The sequence below is a fragment of the Thamnophis sirtalis genome, unplaced genomic scaffold, assembly GCF_051295495.1.
Source record: "Thamnophis sirtalis isolate CommonGarterSnake01/CBP01778 unplaced genomic scaffold, rThaSir2_p1.2 scaffold_14, whole genome shotgun sequence".
Taxonomy (NCBI): domain Eukaryota; kingdom Metazoa; phylum Chordata; class Lepidosauria; order Squamata; family Natricidae; genus Thamnophis; species Thamnophis sirtalis.
In genome coordinates, this window is record NW_028261394.1 from 10,621,711 (window position 1) to 10,647,037 (window position 25,327).

Below are 25,327 nucleotides of genomic sequence, written 5' to 3' on the forward strand. Positions count from 1 at the left end.
TGGATAAAGCGGCAAGAGGAGAAGGAGCTGAAATCTACTTATAGATCATCTTCTCTTCAAACAAACACGGACTGCAAAAACACAGCTATTCCTTTAAACAGTAATCCTATGGCAGTTTTGTGTTATATAACTTCCAAAGTTAAGCAAGCGGGGGGGGGAGTGGAAAAAGGTGAAGCGGGACCAAAAAGTCTGATTCCCCCCGCCCCCCCCCAAAAAAATTGTAGGAATGAATTTAGTGTGGATATTATGCCCAAAACTATTTACTCGTTTTAGAACTTTATGACCTGTGGACTTCAACTCCCAGAATTCCTGAGCCAGTATGGCTGGCTCAGGAATTCTAGGAATTGATGTCCACAGGTCAGGAATTCTGGGACTTGATATCCACAGGCCAGGAATTCTGGGATTTGCACAGGTCAGGAATTCTGGGAATTGATATCCACAGGTCAGGAATTCTGGGACTTGATGTCCACTGGTCATAAAATGGCCATGGTTACTCACTCCTGCTTTTAAAGCTTGTAAAGGAATCAGGACAAAAAAAATGTGGCATCTGGAAGAGAGGAGTGTCAAAATTTGCAAAATGGCATACACCGTATCTTGCAGGTTGAGACACACACACACACACACACACACACACACACACACACACACACACACACACACACACACATCTCTGTAGGCACCTTTATCCAATGCTTCCTGGAGCCAGGCACCATTCAAGAAGCCACCGTCGCCTTCTGCAAAAGCCTGTGAAACTGCAACTCCTTGTGTTAAAAATAAACTCGGGGTAGACAGCTTGGCACCACCCAAGAAAAACCTTGGTGAAGGAACTTTTGTGATATCTGGGAGCATTTGGCGCAGGGGTCGGCAACCTGTGGCTCTGGAGCCGCACGTGGCTCTTTCATCCCTCTACTGCGGCTCCCTGTCGCCGGTCAGCTCCACAATTGATAGGGCTTTCGTTTAGGACAGGTAGAGGAAAAAGGACGCCACGCTAAGAGGAGACTCTATGGTGGGGGAACGGGACTTCTGGTTGGCAGAGGAAAAAGGATGCCACACTAGGAGGAGACTCTATGGTGGAGGAATGGGACTTCCAGTTGGCAGAGGAAAAAGGATGTCGTGCTAGGAGGAGACTCTATGGTGGGGGAATCGGACTTCTGGTCGGCTCCAGAATTGAATGGGGGGCTTCCGGTTAGGATCTTTGTGGCTCTTTGAGTGTTTAAGGTTGCCAACCCCTGGTTTGGCAGATCAGAAAAGGACATCTGGACAGTTGAATTACCTTTCTCTCCCCGGTAAACTGGCCCAGCTTAAAGAGAACTGTATGCCCAGGTCATTCCTATGTGACAATCCCCATGAATCATGGCTTCACCTTTGGAAACTCGGGATGACACATCATCATCACCTCTTTGCTTTGCCTTGAGGAACGGCCTCCGTCAAAGGCAGATGGATGAACTCGTAGAGCTGCTTGGCATTGGCGGCATTGCCCAGAACTTCGGCCAACTTGTCCTGAGAAAGAGCGATCAATTCTGCAATGCTCTCAACGCGGTTCATGACGGCCTGGCAGTTTTTGGAATTGATGCCGGGCATTTTTAGCAAAAAGTCTTGAGGGCCGGGGTTGTACTTGTCCCGTTCGGGGAGGGTTTCGGAATCGGCCGTGATGGCCAAAGCCGCTGCTGCGTCCGGCTGAGGCCGGTTCTGCTTCAGCTCTTCGAAGACTTCGGCCGTGGCGTGCGGAGACGGGCACCACAGGAGCCGGAGGCGCGGGAAGTGAAGAGTCAGCAGGGCGAGCTTGGAGATCACGTCGTTGCTGGAGATCTCTTGGAAGAGAGAAGCCCGGGGCGTGAGAGAAAAGGGTTTGCTGGCGTCAAACTCGATGAGCAGGACGGGCCGTTGATAGTAGCGGGACATGGAGACGCACTGAGTGTACAACCTGCCGTTGTTGAGGGAGCCGATGAGGTCGCTGGTGCTCTTGCGCTCCACGCAGATGTCCGGGGTGAGAATGTAGTCCCCGACTTCTAACGTCACGGGCTCAATGTCGATGCCCCGCCGATGGATCAAGGAGGGAAGCTCGCTGCGGAACTCACGCATGTCCACCACGATGCTGTGCTGCACAACCTTCTGGTGTTGGCCACCTAAGGAAAGTAGTGAGACACAGAGGTCATTTCAGACTGAATAACCACAGGGAGCTTAGCCCTAAGCCTGAGCACTAATGGATTAGAATAGAATAACAGAATTGGAAGGGGCCTTGGAGGTCTTCTAGTCCAACCTCCTGCTTAAGCAGGAAACCCTACACCACTTCAGACAAATGGCTATCCAGCATCTTCTTAAAAACCTCCAGTGTTGGAGCATTCACAACTTCTGGAGACAAGTTGTTTCATTGATTAATTGTTCTAACTGTCAGGAAATTTCTCATTATTTCCAAGTTGCTTCTCTCCTTGATTAGTTTCCACCCATTGCTTCTTGTCCTGCCCTCAGGTGCTTTGGAGAATAGCTTGACTCCCTCTTCTCTGTGGCAACCCCTGAGATATTGGAAGACTGCTATCATGTCTCTCCTAGTCCTTCTTTTCATTAAACTAGACATACCCAGTTCCTGCAACTGTTCCTCCTATGTTTTAGCCTCCAGTCCCCTAATCCTCTTTGTTGATTGTCTAGTTGCAGAATGGGAGGTGGCTGTGAATTTGCCTTGCATCCTAAGACATCCCAGCTTAAAGATGAAAAGATTTCAACTTAAGGATGAAGATACTTCAAAGATGACAAGCCAAACTGTAGGTAGTCCTTGACTTATGACCAGAATTCCCATTGCTACGCAAGGCTGCTGTCAAGGTTACGCCCAGATTTTAGGACATTTTTTTTTTTACCCACATTAATCAGACTGTTAAGCAAATCAATGTAGCTGTGAAGTGACTCATCAGAACATTAATTAAGTCTATTTCCCCATTTCCTTGTCGGAAGCCAGTTGGGAAGGTCGCAAACGGTGATCGTACGAAACCAGGAGACCTCAAGTTCTAGTCCTGCCTTAAGCCACCCACTTTCTCTCAGCCCTAGGAAGGAGGCAATGGCAAATCACTTTTGAAAGAGCTTGCCAAGAAAACTGCAACAACTTGTTCTGAAAAACCAGGCACAATTGAATGGAATTGCTAGTTGACAGCAGTCGTGTTCATTTGGAGTGGCAACTAGCACCCTTAAAAATGGAATTGTTAACCCATCCATGTACAAATCAAAGCTATCTTAAGCGATGGGGAACGCTCACACAACCATTTCATGAATCTGTTCTGACCGAGGCTTCCGGAGAGCATGAAGCCAAATCCTTGTCCTGACAAAAAACCCTTTTATTAATTGACTGTGAATTCTGCTCCTTCACATCCAGCAAAGTCTTTCAAGGGAGGATTTACAATCACAGACCTCTGGCTTGGAGAGCTGCCAGGCTGATCTCTGCAGAACTTGGCAAGGAGTCTCAGAGAGTCACAAACCAATTAAGCGAATGATTGTCTCCTGCAAACTCCACTCCCCTTTTGCCCCTCTTTTATTTCCTCTGGGAGGGGCCATTCATCATCCACCTGTGGCCTTTACTTCCCCAAGTCGACCCCTGTTCTTTAGCTGACCTTCGTCTGGAAACTCTGCATGCGCACACAGGGAACAGGCTCCAGCTGTTCCTCTGCCTCACTGATGTCTGACATTGAAGGCAGCTGATAACTGTCATACAGCCCTGGCCCCCTCTCTGCCTCCGACACAGAGCCCTCATCAGAGCCTTCCCCAGACTCCAGGACTGGCCCATCTCCCTCCCCAACCTCCTCACTGTCCGAATCTGCTGTCAGCTCCTCTGGCCGCCGGCGGGCCACAACCGAATCAATGTGAATCCAGCCCCCCAAAAGGGACAGGGACTGAGACAGGGTCTTTTTAAAAAAAGTTGCAGAGAGCCCCAAACGGACCTGCTTTGCGAGTGTCAATCGAAACAGTGGCTGCCGTGGAATCTCTTGCTAAATCCAAGTTGGTTTCATCTCGCCCTTCTCTTTCTTCTGGAATTACCATGACGGCCTTCTCTCTGAAAAGAAGAAGAGGGAAAAGGGGGCATCCGTATGAATTAACCTTTAAGCACTAAAACTGTCCAACTGGAATATTGGGGGGTGGGGGGGAGAATCCACTCCAGGACCATCAACATGTTTTAATTCTTGAGTTAGTGATAAGATAGGCAGCTATAGGAATGTTTTAATGCATAAATAAGTGAAATTCCTCCCACGGGCACCAAGGGCTCTCCCTGGTGATGATAGATGGCATTATTATCTATCATACTGTATCGGACTGGGGAAGGTCAGGGTTGTAATTCACCACTAGCTGGGAAATACATGAGGATTTACTAATTTCTCTTCTGCAGCACAGAAATTGGGGCAATGAAATATAGGTAGCCCTTGACTTACAACCATTTGTTTAATGACTGTTCAAAGCACAGCCCTGAAAAAAGGGACATGGCTTTTTGTTCATACTTATGACCATTGCAGCATTTCCCCAGGATCAGGTGTTCAAAATTCAGATGCTTCACAAGTGGCTCATATTTATGACCATTCCAATGTCCCCGAGTCATACCAACCCCTTTTACGTCCTTCTGACAAGGGAAGTTAATGGGGAAGGGCTCTTTCTCTCCCTTCCTCCTCTTCTCTCTCTCCCTCCTTCCTCTCTCTCTCCCTCTCTCCAAGCCTTCCATTCTTTTATCCATTATATATTCTATCTTTCTACCTACCTACCTACCTACCTATCATCCCTCCTATATCTATCCATCTATCCATCCATCCCTCTCTCTATCCATCCATTCCTCTATCTATCCATCCATCCATCCCTCTATCCATCCATCCCTCTATCCATCCCTCTATCCATCCATCCATCTATCCCTCCCTCCCTCTATCTATCCATCCCTCTATCCATCCCTCTATCCATCCATCTATCTATCCATCCCTCTATCCATCCATTTATCCCTCCATCCATCAAATTTATTTGCCGCCCATCTCTTATCCAATGACTCGTCCTCTTCTTACATTACAGAGCACTGGATTAAAACTGGAAAGGCTCAAATCCCTTTGGATGCCTTTCTCTTCTCTCCACCTGACATGCCCCCGAGAGAGAGAAATGGCACACCCCTTCATCACCAAGGAGAAAATACGAACGCCTGCCTGCCTCCTACGGCTGCTGTCAATGAAGGGATGGGAAAGAGTGCACCAAGACTCCCTCTGCCTACTTCCTCCCCCTTGTTATATAATTCATCCTCTCCATCATTTTACATAAGTTTGCTACCTTGGAAACATGGAAACATGTTGCTGCATAGCAACAGAAAGCTCCAGCAGTCAGTAGAAATATTTTTGGGGAGTTCTCGCAGAGATTGTATTTATAGGTAAAGTAAAAGTTCCCCTCACACATATGTGCTAATCGTTCCTAACTCTAGGGGGCGGTGCTCATCTACGTTTCAAAGCCGAAGAGCCAGCGCTGTCCGAAGACGTCTCCGTGGTCATGTGGCCGGCATGACTCAACGCCAAAGGCGCACAGAACACTGTTCCCTTCCCACCCAAGGTGGTCCCTATTTTTCTACTTCCATTTTTACATGCTTTCGAACCGTTAGGTTGGCAGAAGCTGGGACAAGTCACGGGAGCTCACTCTGTTATGCATGCTAGGGATTTGAACTGCCAAACTGCCGACCTTTCTGATCGACAAGCTCAGCATCTTAGCCTCCCCTCCCATAAATACAGACCGGCTTGCCAAGCCTCTGAATTTTGATCCCCTAGTTGTGGGGTTGCGACTCGAGATGAACCTAAGCCACACCACCGTTCAGCTCGGCTCAAAGTGCCCCACAGCCAATGGTTGCTGATACAATAGAAAGTATTAATCTTCTCTACATATAAAAGTGTGTGTGTGTCTGTGTGTTTCAGCATAACTTTGGAACGCCTCGAGCAATTTCAACCAAACTTGGTACACAGGTGACTTACTCTCTGGAAACAAATACTAGGGGGCCGGGGGGGGGGGGAAGACACCCCTAAAACTCCTAGGGATGTGTGTTCTGTTAAGATGCAGCCTGTTGTGCCTTAAAATGACTTCTACTGTACTGCCGTAAAATGGCTTCTACTGTACAACGCAGTGGAGTCGCCATGGTAACGGCTTCACAGTCCTCCACAAGGGGGCTCCCTCTGGTAAGGGGGAAAATCCAACATTAGAAATTGCATTTGGTCCGGACGTCCCCCCCCCCCATAAATAAATACCCGGGCAAGGCCGGGTTGTCGGCTAGTGTTTTTTAAAGGCAAAACCGGAGGCTTTTTACCGAATGAGTTTTTCAAAAGCTTCCTTCTCTTTCCTTAGCGTGGTCAGGTAGCGCTGTTCTTCCGTCGACCCTCCGTAGATCAGGAAGTAAACCCTGCAAGGCAAGACAGGGAAACTTTTTTTTAAATCCAAAAGACGCCGGCTGGATGGCAAACGCACTCCAACCTGGCTCGCCAAACAAGCCACGACGGCCAGCCACATTCGTAACGCTAACAACCCATTAATCATTGTCTCATGTATCCCAACACCAGAGGCTACTAAATAATCACCGGTTTAAGGCGAAATCCAGCTAATCTGTATCCCGGTGGTTTCCTGAAGATTAAAATGATAAATAAAATAAAATAAATATGGCCTCAGTAGCACCTTCCCAATTCTCTGCAGATGTGTCATAACCTCCTTGGCTTGAGCCAGCCAAGATCTGGGTTCTCTGAGCAACAAGCAAGTTTTCCGCTTTAATAAGAATTAAAATGAAGAATCTCCTAATTAATAAGAATTAAACCCTGTGATTCATTCTGTAGGCAGGAGAGGCCCTGGTCAGATTTCACCACCTACATCTCCTTCCTCGTTATAAGACCCTGGATAAATACCGCAATATGACTGCAGGCACGTATTCATTTCTCCAGTCTAAATCCAGTTGGGTCTATTTTTTTTAAAAAGAAAGAAATGGTGTTACTTTTATAAATAGAAGACAATATGTGTAGCTCAGGGTTGAACTGGGGCATCCTTGGCACTCTCTAAGCTTGGTTGTTTTGTGGAGGACGTTTCATGGCCCCACTAGGTAACATCATCAGAACTACAGGGAGAGGAGTTTGCTCTCTGTTTATACGGTGGTTAACTGTTGGTGAGGATGTTCTCGGCGGCTTCTTGATTAAGCTTTCTTTTACAGCATTGTTAGCACTCTTAATCCCACTAATTGGGAAATGAAATGTCTGCAAGAAAACCACCAAGCTCAGATTGGTAGAGAAACTCAGAATGTAGAGATTCTCAGTCCAGGGGTGAAATCCAGCAGGTTCTGACAGGTTCTGGAGAACCGGTAGCAGAAATTTTGAGTAGTTCGGAGAACCGGCAAATACCACCTCTGGTTGGCCCCAGAGTCGGGTGGGAATGGAGATTTTGCAATATCCTTCCCCTGGAGTGGGAGGAAATGGAAATTTTGCAATATCCTTCCCCCAGGAATGGGGAGGGAATGGAGATTTTGTAGTATCCTTCCCCTGGAGTGGGAGGAAATGGAGATTTTGCAATATCCTTCCCCCCAGGAGTGGGGAGGAAATGGAGATTTTGTAGTATCCTTTCCCTGGAGTGGGAGGAAATGGAGATTTTCAAGTATCCTTCCTCTGGAGTGGGAAGAAATGGATATTTTGTAGTATCGTTCTCCTGGAATGGGAGGAAATGGAGATTTTGCAATATCCTTCCCCTGCCACGCCCATCAAGCCACGCCCACACAACTGGTAGTAAAAACAATTGAATTTCACCACTGTCTCAGTCATCCAGGTCATGCAGCAGAATCGTGACCTGGATGACTGAGAATCTCTACAGACAGGAACCAGGAGCCCCATCTCAGGTGACCCCGAGGACACAGGTAAATCACCAAGTGGCCTCAACGACCCTCTAAAAAGGATGCAAACACCCAGCTGTCTGCAAGAAGCACAAATCCTTCCATTCCCCACCCATCCAGTCAGAGCTGAAGAAGCTTCTTGGATGAGGAGCGAAACGTCTTCAAAAGAAAAAGCAGAAAGTCCAGTTCCCTCTTGAAAAAAGCACCTTTGGGATAACCATGACCTGGATGACGGAGAATTTCTACAGACGTTGAGCTACACAATTTGGGATGGACACCCTTGGAATGGCATGGGAGTAGGAATGGATTTCCAGAGGGGGCGGGGAAATTGCAGATGACAGGAACCAGAAGCATCACTCAGGTGATCCTGAGGACAGAGATAAACCTCCAAGTGCTTCAATGACCCTCTACAAGGATGCAAATGACCAGCTCTGTCTGCAAGGAATATAAATCCTTCCCTTCCCCACTATTCCTATCAGAGCTGAAGAAGCTTCTTGGATGAGAAGCGAAACGTCTTCAAAAGAAAAAACAAGAAAGTCCAGTGGCCTCCTGAAGAAGGGAAAAAAAGCCCTTTTGGGACAAGCAAGCTCAGAGGACCCCAAAGACTTCTCCCATTTTTATTTCTCGTCCTAATTAGCCTGGGGTGCAAACCTAATCAGGACAAAAACTCTCTCAGCCATTGCTGCCCCTTCCAAGCCACAACGTTACCTCAACGGCTTTCCCGCCCGGCTCGCCTTGTAAACTTCCAGCTGGCGAACGAAAGTCAGCTCCGCGTCGTACAAGACGACGTACCGGGGCTCCACCTCGTGCAAGACGGAGGTCAGGGCGTACGGATCCCCGCAGCCATTTAAAGGGTGGATGACTGTCAGCGGTTCCTTCAGGATGCCGTAATAGGCATCGGAGGAGGAGGAGAGTTTTAACTGGAGGTCTTCTGATCTCGCCCCGTTGCTCTCCTGGCTGCTGTTGAGGCCCTCGGGATCTTCTCCTTCTTCTTCTTCGACCTCGACGTTCTCGGGATCCTCTGGGTTCAACATTTGCGTCAGGGTCAACTCTGCCTTTTTCTTCCTCCTTTTGGGCCTGGAGGATTCCGTTTTGGCTTTTTTGGCTGGCGGCTCTCGGTCGTTCTTCTCACGGCCGTTCTTGGCCTCTCGCCGGTTCTTCAGGCCGGTTGGGCTCCCTCCCTTGCCCGGCCCAAAGGTTTTGTTGTAGAGCCTGGTTAAATAGGCTTCGGGCCCAAGGGTGATATATTCCTTGAGCTGAGCGCAGGTGCGGTCGTCGCTGGCACAAACCAGCACTCGCCCTGCAGCCAAAGAGAGTTTCCACGCTTTACGGCTTGAAATCAAGTCAACCTTTCCCCTCCTACAGGCAGTCCTTGAGTTACAACCGGAGCTGGGGCCAGAATTTCTGTTGCTATGCCGGCAGAAGAGGGCGGTGCCTGATTTTTTTATGACGACGTAGTGAAACACCGTGGTTGATAAGTGAACCACGCAGTCATTAAGCGAGTCCAGCTTCCCCTGCTTGCCGGTTGGAAGATAGCTGGGGGAGGTCACAAATGGTGATCACGTCGCCATGACACACGCTGGTGGCCAAGCCCCCCAAATTTTGATCATGTGACTGGGAGGAGGGTGCAACGCTCCTAAGCGCAAGGACCAGTTGCAAGTTCCCCTTTTTTTCCCAGTACAATTGTAACTTTGAGTGGCCATCGAAGGAATGGTTGTAAGTCAAGGACCTTCTCTATTTCTAACAGAAAAAAAGAAATATGGAGTCTTCACAAAATAGGACAGCTGTCATCATCGCTCTACTAAAAGTGCTGTTGTTTGGGGACTCAGAGAGGCTGGAAGCAAAGTTTTAAATCTAAAGTTCAAGTGAAAAGATTTCAGGATGGAATGAAGGGTGATCCTTCGTTCCTTCCTTTCTTCCCTCCTCTGTTCCTTCCTTCCCTTTCTCCTGTTCATTCCTACCTCCCTCTCCTTCCTTCCTCCTTCCTTCCCTCCTCCCTTCCCTTTCTCCTGTTCATTCCTACTTCCTTCCCCTGCCTTCCTTTCCTCTTCCTTCCTTCTTCCCTCCCCTTCCTTCCTTCCCCCCTTCCTTCTTCCCTCCCCTTCCTTCCTTCCCTTTCTCCTGTTCCTTCCTTCTTCCTTCCCCTTCCTTCCTTTCCTCTTCCTTCCTTCTTCCCTCCCCTTCCTTTCTTCCCCGCTTCCTTCCCCTTTCCTTCTTCCTTCCCCTTCCTTCCTTCCCCCTTCCTTCCTTCCTTTCCTTCTGTCCTCCCTTCCCTTTCTCCTGTTCATTCCTACTTCCCTCCCCTCCCTTCCTTCCCCCTTCCTTCCTTCCCTTTCTCCTGTTCCTTCCTTCTTCCCTCCTGTTCCTTCCTTCCTCCCTTCCCCTTCTTTCCTTCCTCCCTTCCCCTTCTTTCCTTCCTTCCTTCCTTCCCTTTCCTCCCTCCTCCCTCTCTGAAAAATCTCCCCCCTTTACACAGCTCCAAAAATATTTTATTTTTTTACGAATTCAACCCAATTTCCTATCGGGACAATGCTAAAGGTCCAGGCTGCCTCAGGAGTTGGTGTCTTTCTTTAGCTGGACCTTAGGAGTGGAAGCCTCGGCCAGATAGTTTTAGAACTGCTTTCAGGGGGACTCCCAGATTATTTTACAACATCACACTTTTCTCCTCATACCAAAAGACCTTCACTGTCGAGCCTCTATTTGCTGGAGGCAAGAGAATCTACTTCCACTTCCCAAAGAGGCCTCTCCCCTTGTGCATGTAGAGGGCAGATGCTCCAATGATGTTTCTGCCTGTCTCACCCTGTCCCTCCTTGTCCGGAGGAGCGGCCTCACCTGGCCCACCCAGGGCTTCACTGTCGGCGTTCTCCTTCTCAATCTCCTTCAGCACTTCTCCCAGAGCTTCCCACTTCGGGCTGCTCTCCAGGACCAGTTCCCTCTTCTGTTCTGAAAGGGGGACACAAATCACGAGGTTTATCTATTTGCAGCATCACGGCTTTTGCTTTTTAATTGGCTGGTTGTAAGGTGGCTCAGTGAGCAAGACACTGAGCTTGTCGATCAGAAAGGTCGGCAGTTCGGCGGTTCGAATCCCTAGCGCCGCGTAACGGAGTGAGCTCCCGTGACTTGTCCCAGCTTCTGCCAACCTAGCAGTTTGAAAGCACGTAAAAAATGCAAGTAGAAAAATAGGAACCACCTTTGGGAAGAAGGTAACAGCGTTCCATGTGCCTTTGGCATTTAGTCACGCCGGCCACATGACCACGTCTTTGGACAGCGCTGGCTCTTTGGCTTTGAAACGGAGATGAGCACCGCCCCCTAGAGTCGGGAACGACTAGCACATATGTGCGAGGGGGAACCTTTACCTTTAAGCTTGTATAGGAGCACCAGTAAAAAATTGGAATTATATTAAAAATTATTTGAGAGCAGTGTGCCCCATCTACTTAGATGCCCCACCCTAAAAGAACCCTCTACAGATAATCCTCGACTTGTGACCATAATTGAGCCCAACATTTCTGTTGTTAAGTGAGAACTTTGTGAAGTGAGTTTTGCTCCATTTCATGATCTTTCCTGCCACATTTGTTAAGTGAATCGTGGCAGCTGTTCAATTAGTAAAATGGCTGTTAAGTGGATCTGGCTTCCCCATAGACTTTGCTGGTCTGAAGGTCGCAAAAGGTGACCACACAACTCCAGGACATGGCAATCTTCTGAAATATGAACCGGTGGTCAAGCATCTGAACCTAAATCATGTGATCTTGGGGATGCTCGCAACAATCGTAAGTGTGAAAAATACTGTATATTCCGCCGTATAAGGCAACTGGGCATATAAGACGACCCCCTACTTTCTATCTATATAGACATATAGACATATAGACATATAGACATATAGACAGACAGACAGACAGACAGATAGATATAAATAGAGAGAGAGAGAAAGATAGATATAGAGATATAGATATAGATATAGAGATATAGATAGATAATAGATAGATAGATAGACAGACAGACAGACAGACAGACAGATATAGAGATAGATAGATAGATAGATATAGAGATATAAAGAGAGAGAGAGAGATAAAGATATATAGAGATATAGATATAGAGATATAGATAGATAGATAGATAGATAGATAGATAGATAGATAGATAGATAGATAGATAGACAGACAGAGAGAGAGAGAGAGAGAGAGAGAGAGAGAGAGAGAGAGAGAGAGAGAGAGACCTTTTGCTTCTTTGAAATCCGTTTTCTCCGAGCCTTTTTTTTTCTTATTCGCGTTATCTTCTGGCAGGCGATAAACTCTGCTCCGAGCATTCAGAAACATTGATGTACTTGAATCCAGAAAAAGCCAGCCTAGGAGAGGAGCACGAAGAAAGATAAGATGATAAGAAAGATAAACATTAAATATAATACAATACAATAGCAGAGTTGGAAGGGACCTTGGAGGTCTTCTAGTCCAACCCCCTGCCTAGGCAGGAAACCTTATACCATTCCAGACAAATGGTTGTCCAACATCTTCTCAGAGACTTCCAGTGTTGGGGCATTCACAACTTCTGGAGGGAAGCTGTTCCACTGATTAATTGTTGCCACTGTCAGGAAATTCCTCCTTAGTTCTAGGTTGCTTCTCTCGTTGATTAGTTTCCACCCATTGCTTCTTGTTCTACCCTCAGGTGATTTGGAGAATAGTTTGATTCCCTCTTCTTTGTGGCAGCCCCTGAGATATTGGAAGACTGCTATCATGTCTCCCTTTGTCCTTCTTTTCATTAAACTAGACATACCCAGTTCCTGCAACCGTTCGTATGTTTTAGTCTCCTAATTAGTCCCCTAATCCTCTTTGTTGCTCTTTGTTGATTGTCTAGTTGCAGAATGGGAGGTGGCTGTGAATTTGCCTTGCATCCTAAGACATCCCAGCTTAAAGATGAAAAGATTTCAACTTAAGGATGAAGATACTTCAAAGATGACAACCAGTCATATGTGTGCATGGAGTGATTGTGTTTAAGAGTCTGAGAGCCCAAGGATTTTTAAAACGATTTGTCCGGCTGGCTATGCTCCGATGTCTTCTGCCTGATGGTAGAAGTGCAAAGAGACACTGACCAGGGTGTGAATCATCTCCGAGTATCTTCCTTACTCTGCTAAAGCACCGAGACCTGGCGAGGTCATCCAGTGGTGTTACAGGGCAACCAATGGCTTCTGCCGAATGGATCACTCTCAACAAACCATCGGTTGCCCTCTAACAACACTGGAGGAGGAAATGCATCCTGAATCCTATCACATGCAGCATTACCACAAAATTGATATGTCAACAAAATGAGTCATTTTTTTAAAAAAAGGAAAAAAGTGCAAAGGATAAGCCAATTCTTTTTATATTTTTACCCCAACGTATTTGTTTGAGGCAGACATTCATGCCATGCTCTTCTTCCTACAATGCCAGAAAAAGATTCACCACTTAAGGTTGCTTTTGGCTTGAACCTGCCCCAACAGATGGCATCAGAAACGCTAATAATTTCCACGTGTGATAAAATGTCTCGAAATAGCCCAGCTTTCCAGATCCTTACGTTTCTCTTCTTCCCTTCCCAGCGGCCGAGAGCTCCTTATATAATGACTTAAGGCGTCTGATGTGAACGGGACATGTTTTCAAGCAACAGCCGTTAAGTGGGAGGCTGAATGTATTTCGTGTCTTCCAGCCTTCTGGAGGGATGGGAACATTCGGGAACATTGGGGCGCGCGTGTCTTTGCGGTTTGGCTTCTAATTAAAACTTTTGATCGCAGAGCGAATGGAACTAATTCCTACCTGAATTCTGTCCGAAAGCTTTTTCCGACAGTTTGAGGGACTCTAAAAGATGAAGGAAAGTGACGCAGTCGTACTGAGTTAAGTACTGAAGCAAAGTGCGGAGTATCTTCAAATCTTGGACCAGAGATTTGGTCTTGGATCCAAGCTGATGCCAAAGAGGATCTAAATAGTGACGGATTGTCTGAAACGACAGCATTAGGAATCATGGTTAGAGCGTGATGGGGTGATCCAAGGCAGCTGATCTCTTTAATAGATTTAGCAAGAGCACTTAAGACTTATATACCGCTTCACAGGGCTTTTACAGCCCTCTCAAAGCAGTTTACAGAGTCAGCCTCTTGCACACAACAATCTGGGTCCCTCATTTGACCGATCTTGGGAGAACGTTAGGCTGAGTCAACCTTGAGCCGGTCAGGATCGAACTGCTGGCTACGCCACCTAAGAGCCAAGGTGGCGCAGTGGTTAAATGCAGCACTGCAGGCTACTGCTAGATCAGCAGGTCAGCGGTTCAAATCTCACCGGCTCAGGGTTGACTCAGCCTTCCATCCTTCCGAGGTGGGTAAAATGAGGACCCAGATTGTTGGGGGCAATATGCTGACTCTGTAAACCGCTTAGAGAGGCCTGAAAGGCCTATGAAGCGGTATATAAGTCTACTGCTATTGCTATTGCTATGGCACAGAGTTAGCCTGCAATTCGTATTTAGAGGCTGCAAACCTTTAAAAAGAATAAAGTCATAGATTTCATTCTTTAGTGTTGCCCATTCACAGCCACACCTGATGCCATTAAAAGATAGGTAGATAAATAGATAGATAGATAGATAGATAGATAGATAGATAGATAGATAGATAGATAGATAGATGATAGAGATGATAGATAGATAGATAGATAGATAGATAGATAGATAGATAGATAGATAGATAGATAGATAGATAGATAGATAGATAGATAGATATAGAGAGAGAGAGATCAGTGGTAGTCATAGTCAACCTGGTCCCTACCGCCCACTAGTGGGCGTTCCAGCTTTCATGGTGGGCAGTAGCTGTAACTCTGCTTTATAAATTTTATAAAGTAATTTCCCTACTTTATAAATCACCATTACTGTGGAACCGGTGGGCGGTTAGAAAATTTTACTACTAATAGAGATACAAAAGTGGGCGGTAGGTATAAAAAGGTTGACTACCCCTGATATAGATAGATGATAGATAGATAGATAGATGATAGAGAGAGAGAGAGAGAGGGAGGGAGAGAGAGAGGGGTAAAGGTCCCCTCGCACATATGTGCTAGTCATTCTCGACTCTAGGGGGCAGTGCTCATCTCCATTTCAAAGCCAAGGAGCCAGAGCTGTCCGAAGACATCTCCGTGGTCATGTGGCCAGCATGACTAAACACTGAAGGAGCAGGGAGTGCTGTTACCTTCCCACCAAAAGTGGTTCCTATTTTTCTACTTGCATTTTTACATGCTTTCGAACTGCTAGGTTGGCAGAAGCTGGGACAGAAATGGGAGCTCACTCCGTTAGCTAGCGTCGCAAGGGATTCGAACAAACTGCCAACCTCTCTGATCAGTAAGCTCAGCGTCTTAGCCACCATGTCTACACACACACACACACACACACACACACACACACAAGAATTTTGATTCCAATGATGTTATGATCCTGGCACACAAGCGCCCAATAAAAGAACATTTATTTCATTGTTAACGAGCTTACGATAAGCAAGCCAGAAACTTGGAGACCTAATAAAACATTCTTTTATGTAAAAACACAGTTCAAGCATTAACAGATGTCAACTCATCCGTTTCTTTTTTGCTTTTTTTTTTTAAGGCAGACTCTGCTCCCTAAACTAAACACAGCTGGAAAGAAAGGAGAAAAGTTGAACTGGGAGAGTTTTGACTAGGTGCTGCTGAAGCTCATGACATTTCACAAACCATAAAAAAAATTTTAAAAAAACCACAGCGGAATTCCTTCCAAAAAGACACAGATGGAGCATCTGAGGAGGCTTTTGCTAAATGAAGGGAAGGGAAACTGCCATTAAGGAACGTAAGATGCATCGCTTCTAGGGATGGGCAACGATCAACAGGCACTTTTTCCTCCTTATAACTTAGCCAAGCATTTCCTCCTCTGAGCTGGGATTCTGACCCAGAATATCCTTCAAATGCCAGAGCTAAGCTTGAGAAGGTGAAGGCTTCATTTCAGCTCCACAGACCGTTATCTCCTTATTACTAAATGACCATCTCCTCCCGACAAGGCTCAACCGCAAGGAAGTCCAACTTAGATCCTGCAAATGCAGCTTTAGTAATCAGCACAAGAATGGAATGGAACGGAACAGAACAGAACAGAATAGAATAGCAGAGTTGGAAGGGACCTTGGAGGTCTTCTAGTCCAACCTCAGGCAGGAAACCCTATACTATTTCAGACAATTGGTTATCCAATCACTTCTGACCGAGGCTTCCCAAGAAGCAAACTCCTTGTCCCAACAAAAAACCCTTTTTATTAATTGACTGTGAATTCTGTTCATTCACCTCCAGCAAAGTCTTTCAAGGGAGGATTTACAGTCACAGACCTTCTCTGGTTTGGAGAGCTGCCAGGCCGATCTCTGCAAAACGTGGCAAGGAGTCTCAGAGAGTCACGAACCAACGAAGCGAATTAATTGTCTCCTGCAAACTCCACTCCCCTTTTGCTTCTCTTTTATTTCTTCTGGGAGGGGACATTCATCGTCCACCAGTGGCCTTACTCCCAAGTCAACCCCTGTTCTTTAGCTGTTCCCTTTGTCTGGCAACTCTGCGCATGCGCACACTGGGAACAGATTCCAGCTGTTCCACTGCCTCACTGACGTCTGACTCTGAAGGCAGCTGATAACTGGCATACGGCCCTGGCCCCCTCTCTGCCTCCGACACAGAGTCCTCATCAGAGTCTTTTCCCAGACTCCAGGACTGGCCCATCTTCCTCCCCAACCTCCTCACTGTCTGACTCTGCTGCCAGCTCTGGCAGCTGGCGGGCCACAACAAGTAATATCACCAAATCAGAGAGAACGTGAATCAACTTTATAACGCCGATATTTGAAAGTAGTGCTACTCTCAGGACTGAGGATGCCAACACGCATCAATACAATCCACAGGGCAAGCCGATGAGAAGGGCGCACCTGACTTCGCCAAAGAAGAGGTACCTTTTCGAATGCTGTGCCAATGGCGTTTTCTAAGGACAGATCCTCCACTTCCAGAGCAGGGTTGCACTGCTTCAGTTCCTTCAGACACGCATTCAGGATGTCCAGTATGGAGCTCTGGATGGCGCGCATGGCTGGCGTCATCGTGATGTGGATTTCCACCACTTCGGGTTTGTGTCGCTCTAAAAAAGAGTGCACCACCGCGTGAAACCTGGGGAAGAGAAAGACAGGAAGATGTCAGCAAGGAACTGCACAAATCAAACACACAGACAGATAGACAGACAGACACATACATCCTGGTTCCTAGCTATGGACAGTTTATCTAAGTCCTCAGGTTGAAAGGATCTTTTCAATCCAAAAGAGGCTGTCAGGCCTGCAGCCATCTTTTCTTTTGGGTCTTTGGCCTGCCACACTTTCTATTATTCTACTATGCCTTTTCTATGGTGGGAAAATGGGAGGGGGGATTGTACGGAGTGAGATGCTATGTAGCCATAACATTCTTTCTAGAAAGCCAAGGTCATCGTTTGTCTTTGCACCTCTGCACCTGACCATAATTGGATGGGTGGAAGCTGCCACATGGCAGTGGGAGATTGGACCATGTGATGGGACTTGTGGGTGTGACGACAAGATCTTGAATTTTCAGCTGGGTGGGGAAAACCGGGAAGCTTTCAGATTCAGGTTTTCCCAGATGTGCCAACATGGCTCTCTTAATAAATTGGAACTTTGAGCAATCCTTTGCCTTGAACTCTGATTTCATTTTGGATGCTGTTTGGAACCCTGACATTAATTGCAAAAGGCAATTGGGTTTTTTTTCTTTGAAAACATTTTGCTCCTCATCCAAGAGGCTTTGTTGCAGCCTATTGGCTGCCGGCCACTCCAGGCGCCGAATCAGAGGAGAAGGAGGTGTGGGAGTCAGGGTCAGCATCAAGGCAACCTGAGAGCTCCGAGGGGGAAGAGAGAATGCAGCTGGCAGAGAGAGAGAGAGACAGAGGCGGAGCCTGGGCTGACCATCAGCCCTCAGATGGAGAGTCAACAGCCCCCAGGTCTGGAGGTGGCTGATGAGGAAGAGGAGGAACAGCTGGATCCAATTGTCTGGTACACGGTTGCACAGAAGGCAGAGGAGAGGAGAGCAGTGGAAATCTATGGGCCGGTCCTTGGGAAGGAAGGGCCACCGCTGCAAGCAAAGCCCCATCTAGCTTTGGGGATAAAAGGCAGGGGGCGGAGATGAATAGATGTGGCAAACAACTATTCATCTCTCTACTGGACGGACTTGTTAGCCTGCGGTGAGAGAAAAACATTTTGCCGGGGCTGCCAGCGCACCTAATTAAGGAATCATTGATTTAACTTCAGAAGGTCTGTTGTCTTTGGGGAGCTGGGTCAGAAGAGGCATCTTCAGTTCTGGATGAGAAACGAAATGTTTTCAGAGAAAGAAAAAAAAACCCAGGAATTCCAGTTGCCTTTTGGAATAGCACCTTCGGGATAACCATGACCTGGATGACAGAGAACCTCCCTCGATCTTTCCCATCCTTAAAACCCGCTTACCTTGGCCAGAGATACAGCTTCCTCACGAAGAGGTTGCGCATGACTCTTTCCACATGACAAAAGCCGGTGTTAAAGGCCAGTGCGTTATCGGTGAAGGCTTTGACGAAACCTTGCTTGTTCTTTTGGCGGTAAAGCCGCAGGATGAAAGCTTCTTGGCAAGACTCAATGATTCTGTGGGCTTTGTACACCAGAATTCCTGGAGGAACAACAAGAATAAATTGGAAGCAGAAGGGCTTGGGTGGTGAGGAGTCCAGATCAAAACACACGAAGAGGACGGGAAGTTTTTTCAAGGCAGGTCAAGAATTTGAAAAGTTTTGCCGATGAAACAACAGGAGACATTTTAACTATCCTCTGGCAACTTCTGCAGAGAGACAAGAATGGATGCTTTTAATTCTTTTTTCAGGACAACGGTGTCCTGCTTTAAAATCGGCTCAAGGAATTCAAACAAGAACCGGAAGTACTCCCTGATCTTAGAAGAATTGTTCAAATGAAATACTTTAAAGCTTTATAGGATGCATCTACTCAGAAATTATATTTAAAGAGATTCTTTATTCTTTAGATTAGGGAGGTGCTGGCTCAGTGGCTAAGACGCAGTTTGGCAGTTTGAATCCCTAGCGCCGCGTAACGAAGTGAGCTCCCGTTACTTGTCCCAGCTTCTGCCAACCTAGCAGTTCAAAAGCATGTAAAAATGCAAGTGGAAAAATAGGAACCACCTTTGGTGGGAAGGGAACAGCATTCTGTGCACCTTCGGTGTTGAGTCATGCCGGCCACATGACCACGGAGACATCTTCAGACAGCGCTGGCTCTTCGGCTTTGAAGCGGAGATGAGCACCGCCCCCTAGAGTCGGGAACGACTAGCACATATGTGTGAGGGGAACCTTTACCTTTACCCAGAAATATGACCCATGGAATACAGCAGGGATCACTCTCAAATAAAAGGTCATAGGATTAAAGAGCAACCACTGTAATCAACCAGAATCTCCAGAAAGCCACAAGCTGCACTTAAAAGCAATGGTTGGTGGCCCCGTTTTCTTTTCAGAATGCACCTTTAAATAGTCAGGGATCTCCCTCCATAAAAGACAGATCTAAAATCAAGGGATCATAGAGATTTCCAGGACTGAACACGGCCACTTTGTCCTAACGCTACAGATCAGCCACAAATCCTGTTACTCTTCTGTGGCATTTTTACTCCAACCTTTCCCCTAAACTGGTCAGTGGTCTTATACCCTGTTCCCCCTCCCCACATCTCCAGTTTTTAGCCGTTGGCTTTATAGCAGTCTTTCCCAACCTTGGTTATTTGAAGACAGGTGGACTTCAACACCCAGAATTCCCCGGTTCCACCACAAATGCGCGAACGGCAAAAGCGTGCCTGACTAAACCGCGGTGACAAAACCCCGCCGACAAAACCGTGCGACAGAGCGACGAATGAGCCCTGAAGCGCGCCGACAACAGGGCGCCGACAGAAGCGCGCTGTAACCTAACCGTAACCCTAACCCTAACCCTAACCCTTACCTTAACTGACATCGCGGTTTTAGCGCCGCGGTTTTGTCGGCGTGCTTTTGTCGGGTCACGGAATCCCCCAGGCAAACGTGGTAAACATTAAACGTGGCTGGGAAATTCTGGGATTTGCAATCCACAAATCTTCAAGCTGCAGAGGTTGGGAAACCCTGGCTTAAGAGAGAGAGAGAGAGACCGAAAGTGACTAGTTCAAGATTATCCTGCAAACCTCATGACCTAATTCCAGTAATATCTCTGACTAAGCCACACAGGTTTTTCAGGAGAGACAAGAATGTGCCAAGCAATGGCTCCATGACTAATCTGTAGCTTTACAAGCTGCGCTTTTAATAGAGCTTCTCCCATACTGACCTCTAGTGGGAATGACCCTATAAAACAAAGAGCGTTATTTGAAATAGCTGGATACCCGTGCTTCACGGCAAAACTATGTGATCGGGCAATTCAGGAGAAATCGGATTCACTCTGGTTTAATCCGTTGGCTCAGGGATGGTCGGTGATTGAAACACATAAGGGAACATCGCTCCCATCGCCTTGAGTCTGGCAGCAGTTCCATAGGTGGAAGGCGTAGACATTTTGGTGAGGTATCAACGTTTAGCCCCAGACAGCTCCTGAGTGAAGGAATGGAATGTCTGCCAGTTTGAACTGAGGTAACGGAATGTGAGGCAACTGGCAGTTGGAACAGAGTTTTTTTCAGGTGGGGAGGGGAAGTAGAACTCCTTAGCATCAGAGCGTGTTAATTACTGCATAAGAAATATTAATGATCTGATGGTCATTTTGAAAAATCCTTTCTTAGCAAGCACCTAGAAGCCAAGAGGAACATATGTGCCAAGTTTCACGTTTGTAGGCTTTATGGTTCTGAAGATTTCGTGATGAGTGAATGGTGCTTGGCTTTTATTTTTATATATATAAAAATAATATGCTTATTACATGTGAACTGAGAGGAACAATTTGTTGTTGTTAGTTGCAAAGTCGTGTCTGACCCTTCACGACCCCATGGACACCGTTCCTCCAGGCCTTGCTGTCCTCTACCATCCTCTGGAGTCCATTTAAGCTCACGCCTACTGCTTTGAGAAGAACAATAGTCCTGCATTTTTCAGTCTAGACTCAAAACTATGTATGGCATGTTGAGAGGCGGGAATGACACCCATTTTTAAAGTTCTTACCAGTGATAAGATCTGCAGGAATCCTGTCGGTCAGAAAATCCACCACCAGGATTCGGCTAGTGGCAAAAATAACTCCTCCCTGGGTGTAAACTTCATAGCGGCTGCTGCTGGCAATTTCATTTGTTACTCGCCGAGGAAGATAAGCAACATTATCTGTCTTTAACTGGTCAATAAAATATTCCTGACAAAGGAAAAATGATTCAGAGTAAAGAGGAAGATAAGCAACAGTTTATTGACTTTCATTGGTCACTAAAATATACCTGATAAAGGAAAAATGATTCAGGGAAAGCAATGACGAATATAGGATTTGTATTCCTTAGGCTAATTCCTTATTAGAGCAATTGTTTTAAAATTGAACTTTTTTATTTCTTCAAAATATAGGCTCCCCAAATTCACTGTCAACTATTAAGCATAAGTGGGGGGATTTTGACTATGTCAGGATTGGTTTTCAGCAAACAAGTTTCCTGAACAAGGCCAGTAACATATAACATTTTATACCTCCTGTCAACTAACGATATTCAAATGCCTACTGATAGTAGTTATCCTACGCATATTATTCAGTTTAATTCAGTGGGCCCTATTACTTGACAAATATTTTATAGCATTGAAATCTAAGGATGCCTTAAAGAAACAATTCAGATTTATAACATGATCTATGAATGCCTGCTTAAAAGTAAAGTGCACTTTTTCAATGGTATTGCTTTTCTTATACTGTATATTCCTAGAACTATATCCAGGATGGGTGGGTGGACGGACAGACAGACCGACAGACAGATAGATAGTTAATATTCCTCAATTTCTGGATAGTCTCTCAGCCCAGCCAACTTCAAAGGCTGCTTGTGGGGAAATAGGAGGAGAAAGTATTAGATATGTTAACCAATTTGAATCTATATCTGTATCTATATACAGTATATAAAAATTGGTGTCTGTCTGTGTGTGTGTGTGTTCCAGCATAACTCTAGAGCGCCTCGAGCAATTTCAACCAAACTTGGAACACAGTTAACTTACTCTCTGGAAACAAATACTGTGGGGGTAAGACACCCTAACACCCATCGGGACGTGTGTTCTGTTAAGATACAGCCTGTTGTGCCTTAAAATGGCTTCTACCGTACTGCTGTAAAATAGCGTCTACTGTACAGCGCAGTGGAGTTGCCATGGTAATGGCTTCACAATACTCCACAAGGGGGCTCCTTCTGGTAAAGGGGTAAATCCAACATTAGAATTTACTTTTGGTCCAGACATTTTCCCCTCTATAAATAAACACGTCGTGCCACGTCGTGTTATCAGCTAGTTATTTGTAAATAATAATAAAGACAGGATATAAATAGATAAATCACTCTCATGAGTGGTTCTGGCAGAACACCTTCATGCAAATGATGTCATGAGGCTTGGGTGTCATAAGACATGAGAGTTTGGGTGGAAAGTTTTCTGCTATACCAAACTTGAGGAAAGTCCTTCACAAACTGGGCCAGCATCCAGAGAAGATGACAGTGCCAGAGACCAGGAGACGCCAGTTCTAGTCCCACCTGAGCCATGAAATGCAGCTGGGTGGCTTTGGGCCAATCACAAGGAGACAGTGAGTTCTAGTCCCACCTGAGCCATGAAAGCCAGCTGGGTGACTTTGGGCCAATCACAAGGAGACAGTGAGTTCAACTCCCACCTGAGCCATGAAAGCCAACTGGGTGACTTTGGGCCAATCACAAGAAGACAGTGAGTTCTAGTCCCACCTGAGCTATGAAAGCCAACTGGGTGACTTCGGGCCAATCACCAGGAGACAGTGAGTTCTAGTCCCACCTGAGCCATGAAAGCCAACTGGGTGACTTTGGGCCAATCACCAGGAGACAGTGAGTTCTAGTCCCACCTGAGCTATGAAAGCCAACTGGGTGACTTTGGGCCAATCACAAGGAGACAGTGAGTTCTAGTCCCACCTGAACCATGAAAGCCAACTGGGTGACTTTGGGCCAATCACAAAGAGACAGTGAGTTCTAGTCCCACCTGAGCCATGAAAGCCAACTGGGTGACTTTGGGCCAATCACAAGGAGACAGTGAGTTCTAGTCCCACCTGAGCCATGAAAGCCAACTGGGTGACTTTGGGCCAATCACAAGGAGACAGTGAGTTCTAGTCCCACCTGAGCCATGAAAGCCAACTGGGTGACTTTGGGCCAATCACAAAGAGACAGTGAGTTCTAGTCCCACCTGAGCCATGAAAGCCAACTGGGTGACTTTGGGCCAATCACAAGGAGACAGTGAGTTCTAGTCCCACCTGAGCCATGAAAGCCAACTGGGTGACTTTGGGCCAATCACAAAGAGACAGTGAGTTCTAGTCCCACCTGAGCCATGAAAGCCAACTGGGTGACTTTGGGCCAATCACAAGGAGACAGTGAGTTCTAGTCCCACCTGAGCCATGAAAGCCAACTGGGTGACTTTGGGCCAATCACCAGGAGACAGTGAGTTCTAGTCTCATCTTAGCCAATGAAAGCCAGCTTGGTGGCTTTGGGCCAATCACAAGGAGTCGATGAGTTCTAGTCCCGCCTTAGGCATGAAAACTAATTGGGTGACTCTGGGCCAGCACCCCCCCCCCCCTCACTCTCAGCCCAGCCTATCTCACAGGGTTGTTGTTGTGGGGAAAATAAAGAGTGGGAGGATTGGATACTCCCACAACACAGGCTTAGCTTTCCCACCCACATAGGGCTAGCATTGAACAGAAGCCCCGCTAGGCTTCTACAAGGCCAGGCCGCGTCCTCTGTGCGCTAACCCGGGTCGAGCGTCTCGTGGGGACGGGCTGAGGGTCGCCCTGCCTACCTCCTCCGCGGGGCTGGTGTTCAGCACCAGGACCAGGCGGGTGGGCTCGCAGTAGAGGCGGAGGAAGCGCAGGAGCAGGCGGTCGACGCCCAGCCCGCGGGCGCAAATGACCAGCCCGTCTTGGTGGAAAAGGTCCAGGAAGATCTGCGTTTCGTGCTCCAGAGGCGGCCCGGCCGCCATGGCTACCGGCTGTCACCGGCAGCCTCTCTGCGCATGCGCTGGGAGAACCACAAAGGGGGCAAGGTAGACCGACGCACGGAGTCTTCCTGTGCCGCTCCTTTCAAGCCGGAAGCTCCTCTATCGATGCGGGCCGGGGCGGGGGTGAGAAAAATAGTGGGAGAAGGCTCCTGTAAGTCGCTTCTGGAGCGGCTCTCGTCCATTAGAAATACACACAGTGCTGCTGCCATCTAGCGGTCGGCAGGTTGATTGTTTCAGGCTTTATTGCAATTTAAATCAATTAGCCCCCTTTTAATAATTTTTAATTTTTAAACAATACAGCCAATTGTTTGTACTGAATCAAGTCTCCCCGGACCCCAATTATATTCTGCAGCGTTTCTCAACCTTCATCATAACTTTTATGCTGGACTTCAACTCGCAAAAATTCTCCAGCCAGACTTCTTTAGAAGAGCTAAGGTTGAGAAACGCCGTTCTATAGGGCCATGCAAGTTATGGAACATCAGAATAGAGTTTTAAAAAGAATCCAACACAAGAAGCCAGAAGGGATGGCCACGACCTGTATCGCGATTAAGACAATTTAAGAGAAGTGATTTGGATTGCAAGGAGCCGCAGGCGCGCGCATCCAGGATCCAATGTTGCAATTTTCCTCAATAGGAGAGGAAGGCAGGGAGGGAGGAAAGAAAGGAAAATAAAAGAAAGAAAAGAATGAAAAAGGAAGGAAGGAGAATGAGAAAATGAAGGTAGGTAGGTGGAAGGAAGGAAGGAAGGAGAATGAGAAAAGGTAGGTATATAGATGGAAGGAAGGAAGGAAAGAAAGAAAATGAAAAAGGGAGATAAGAATGAAAATGGAAGGAAGGAAGGAAGATAATGAAAAAAGGTAGGTGGGAGAAAGGAAAGAAAAGAATGAAAAAAGAAGGAAGATAAGAATGAAAAAAGGCAGGTAGGTAAGTAGGTGGAAGGAAGGAAAGAAGGAAAGAAGGAAGATAAGAATGAGAAAATGTAGGTAGGTGGAAGGAAGGAACTAAAGAAAGAAAAGGAAAGGATGAAAAAGGAAGGGAGATAAGATGAAAAAGAAAGGAAGGAAAGAAGGAAGATAAGAATGAGAGAAGGTGGGTAGGTGGAAGGAAGGAAAGAAAGAAAAGGGAAGAATGAAAAAGGAAGGAAGATAATGAAAAAGGAAGGAAGGAAATAAGGAAGATAAGGATGAGAAAACGTAGGAAGGTGGAAGGAAGAAAATAAAGAAAGAAAAGGAAAGAATGAAAAAGGAAGAAAGATAAGAATGAAAAAGAAAGGAAGGAAAGAAGGAAGATAAGAATGAGAAAAGGTAGGTAGGAGGAAGGAAGG

The 25,327-nt window shown here is 46.7% G+C and overlaps 1 protein-coding gene across 1 annotated transcript; it reads right to left on the reverse strand.

Annotated features, from left to right (window-relative positions):
* Nucleotides 1-204: 204 nt before the first annotated feature.
* ERCC4 (ERCC excision repair 4, endonuclease catalytic subunit) lies at nt 205-23,997 on the reverse strand. Its single transcript, XM_087728519.1, has 11 exons — nt 23,807-23,997; nt 21,005-21,185; nt 18,327-18,522; nt 16,788-16,995; nt 13,627-13,807; nt 12,060-12,188; nt 10,679-10,789; nt 8,555-9,146; nt 6,293-6,385; nt 3,924-4,036; nt 205-2,126 (listed from the first exon to the last, which is right to left on the reverse strand). Exons 1-11 carry the CDS (start codon nt 23,984-23,986, stop codon nt 1,393-1,395), a joined length of 2,718 nt encoding a protein of 905 aa, XP_087584645.1. The 5' UTR covers nt 23,987-23,997; the 3' UTR covers nt 205-1,392.
* Between the last annotated feature and the right edge of the window lie 1,330 nt (nt 23,998-25,327).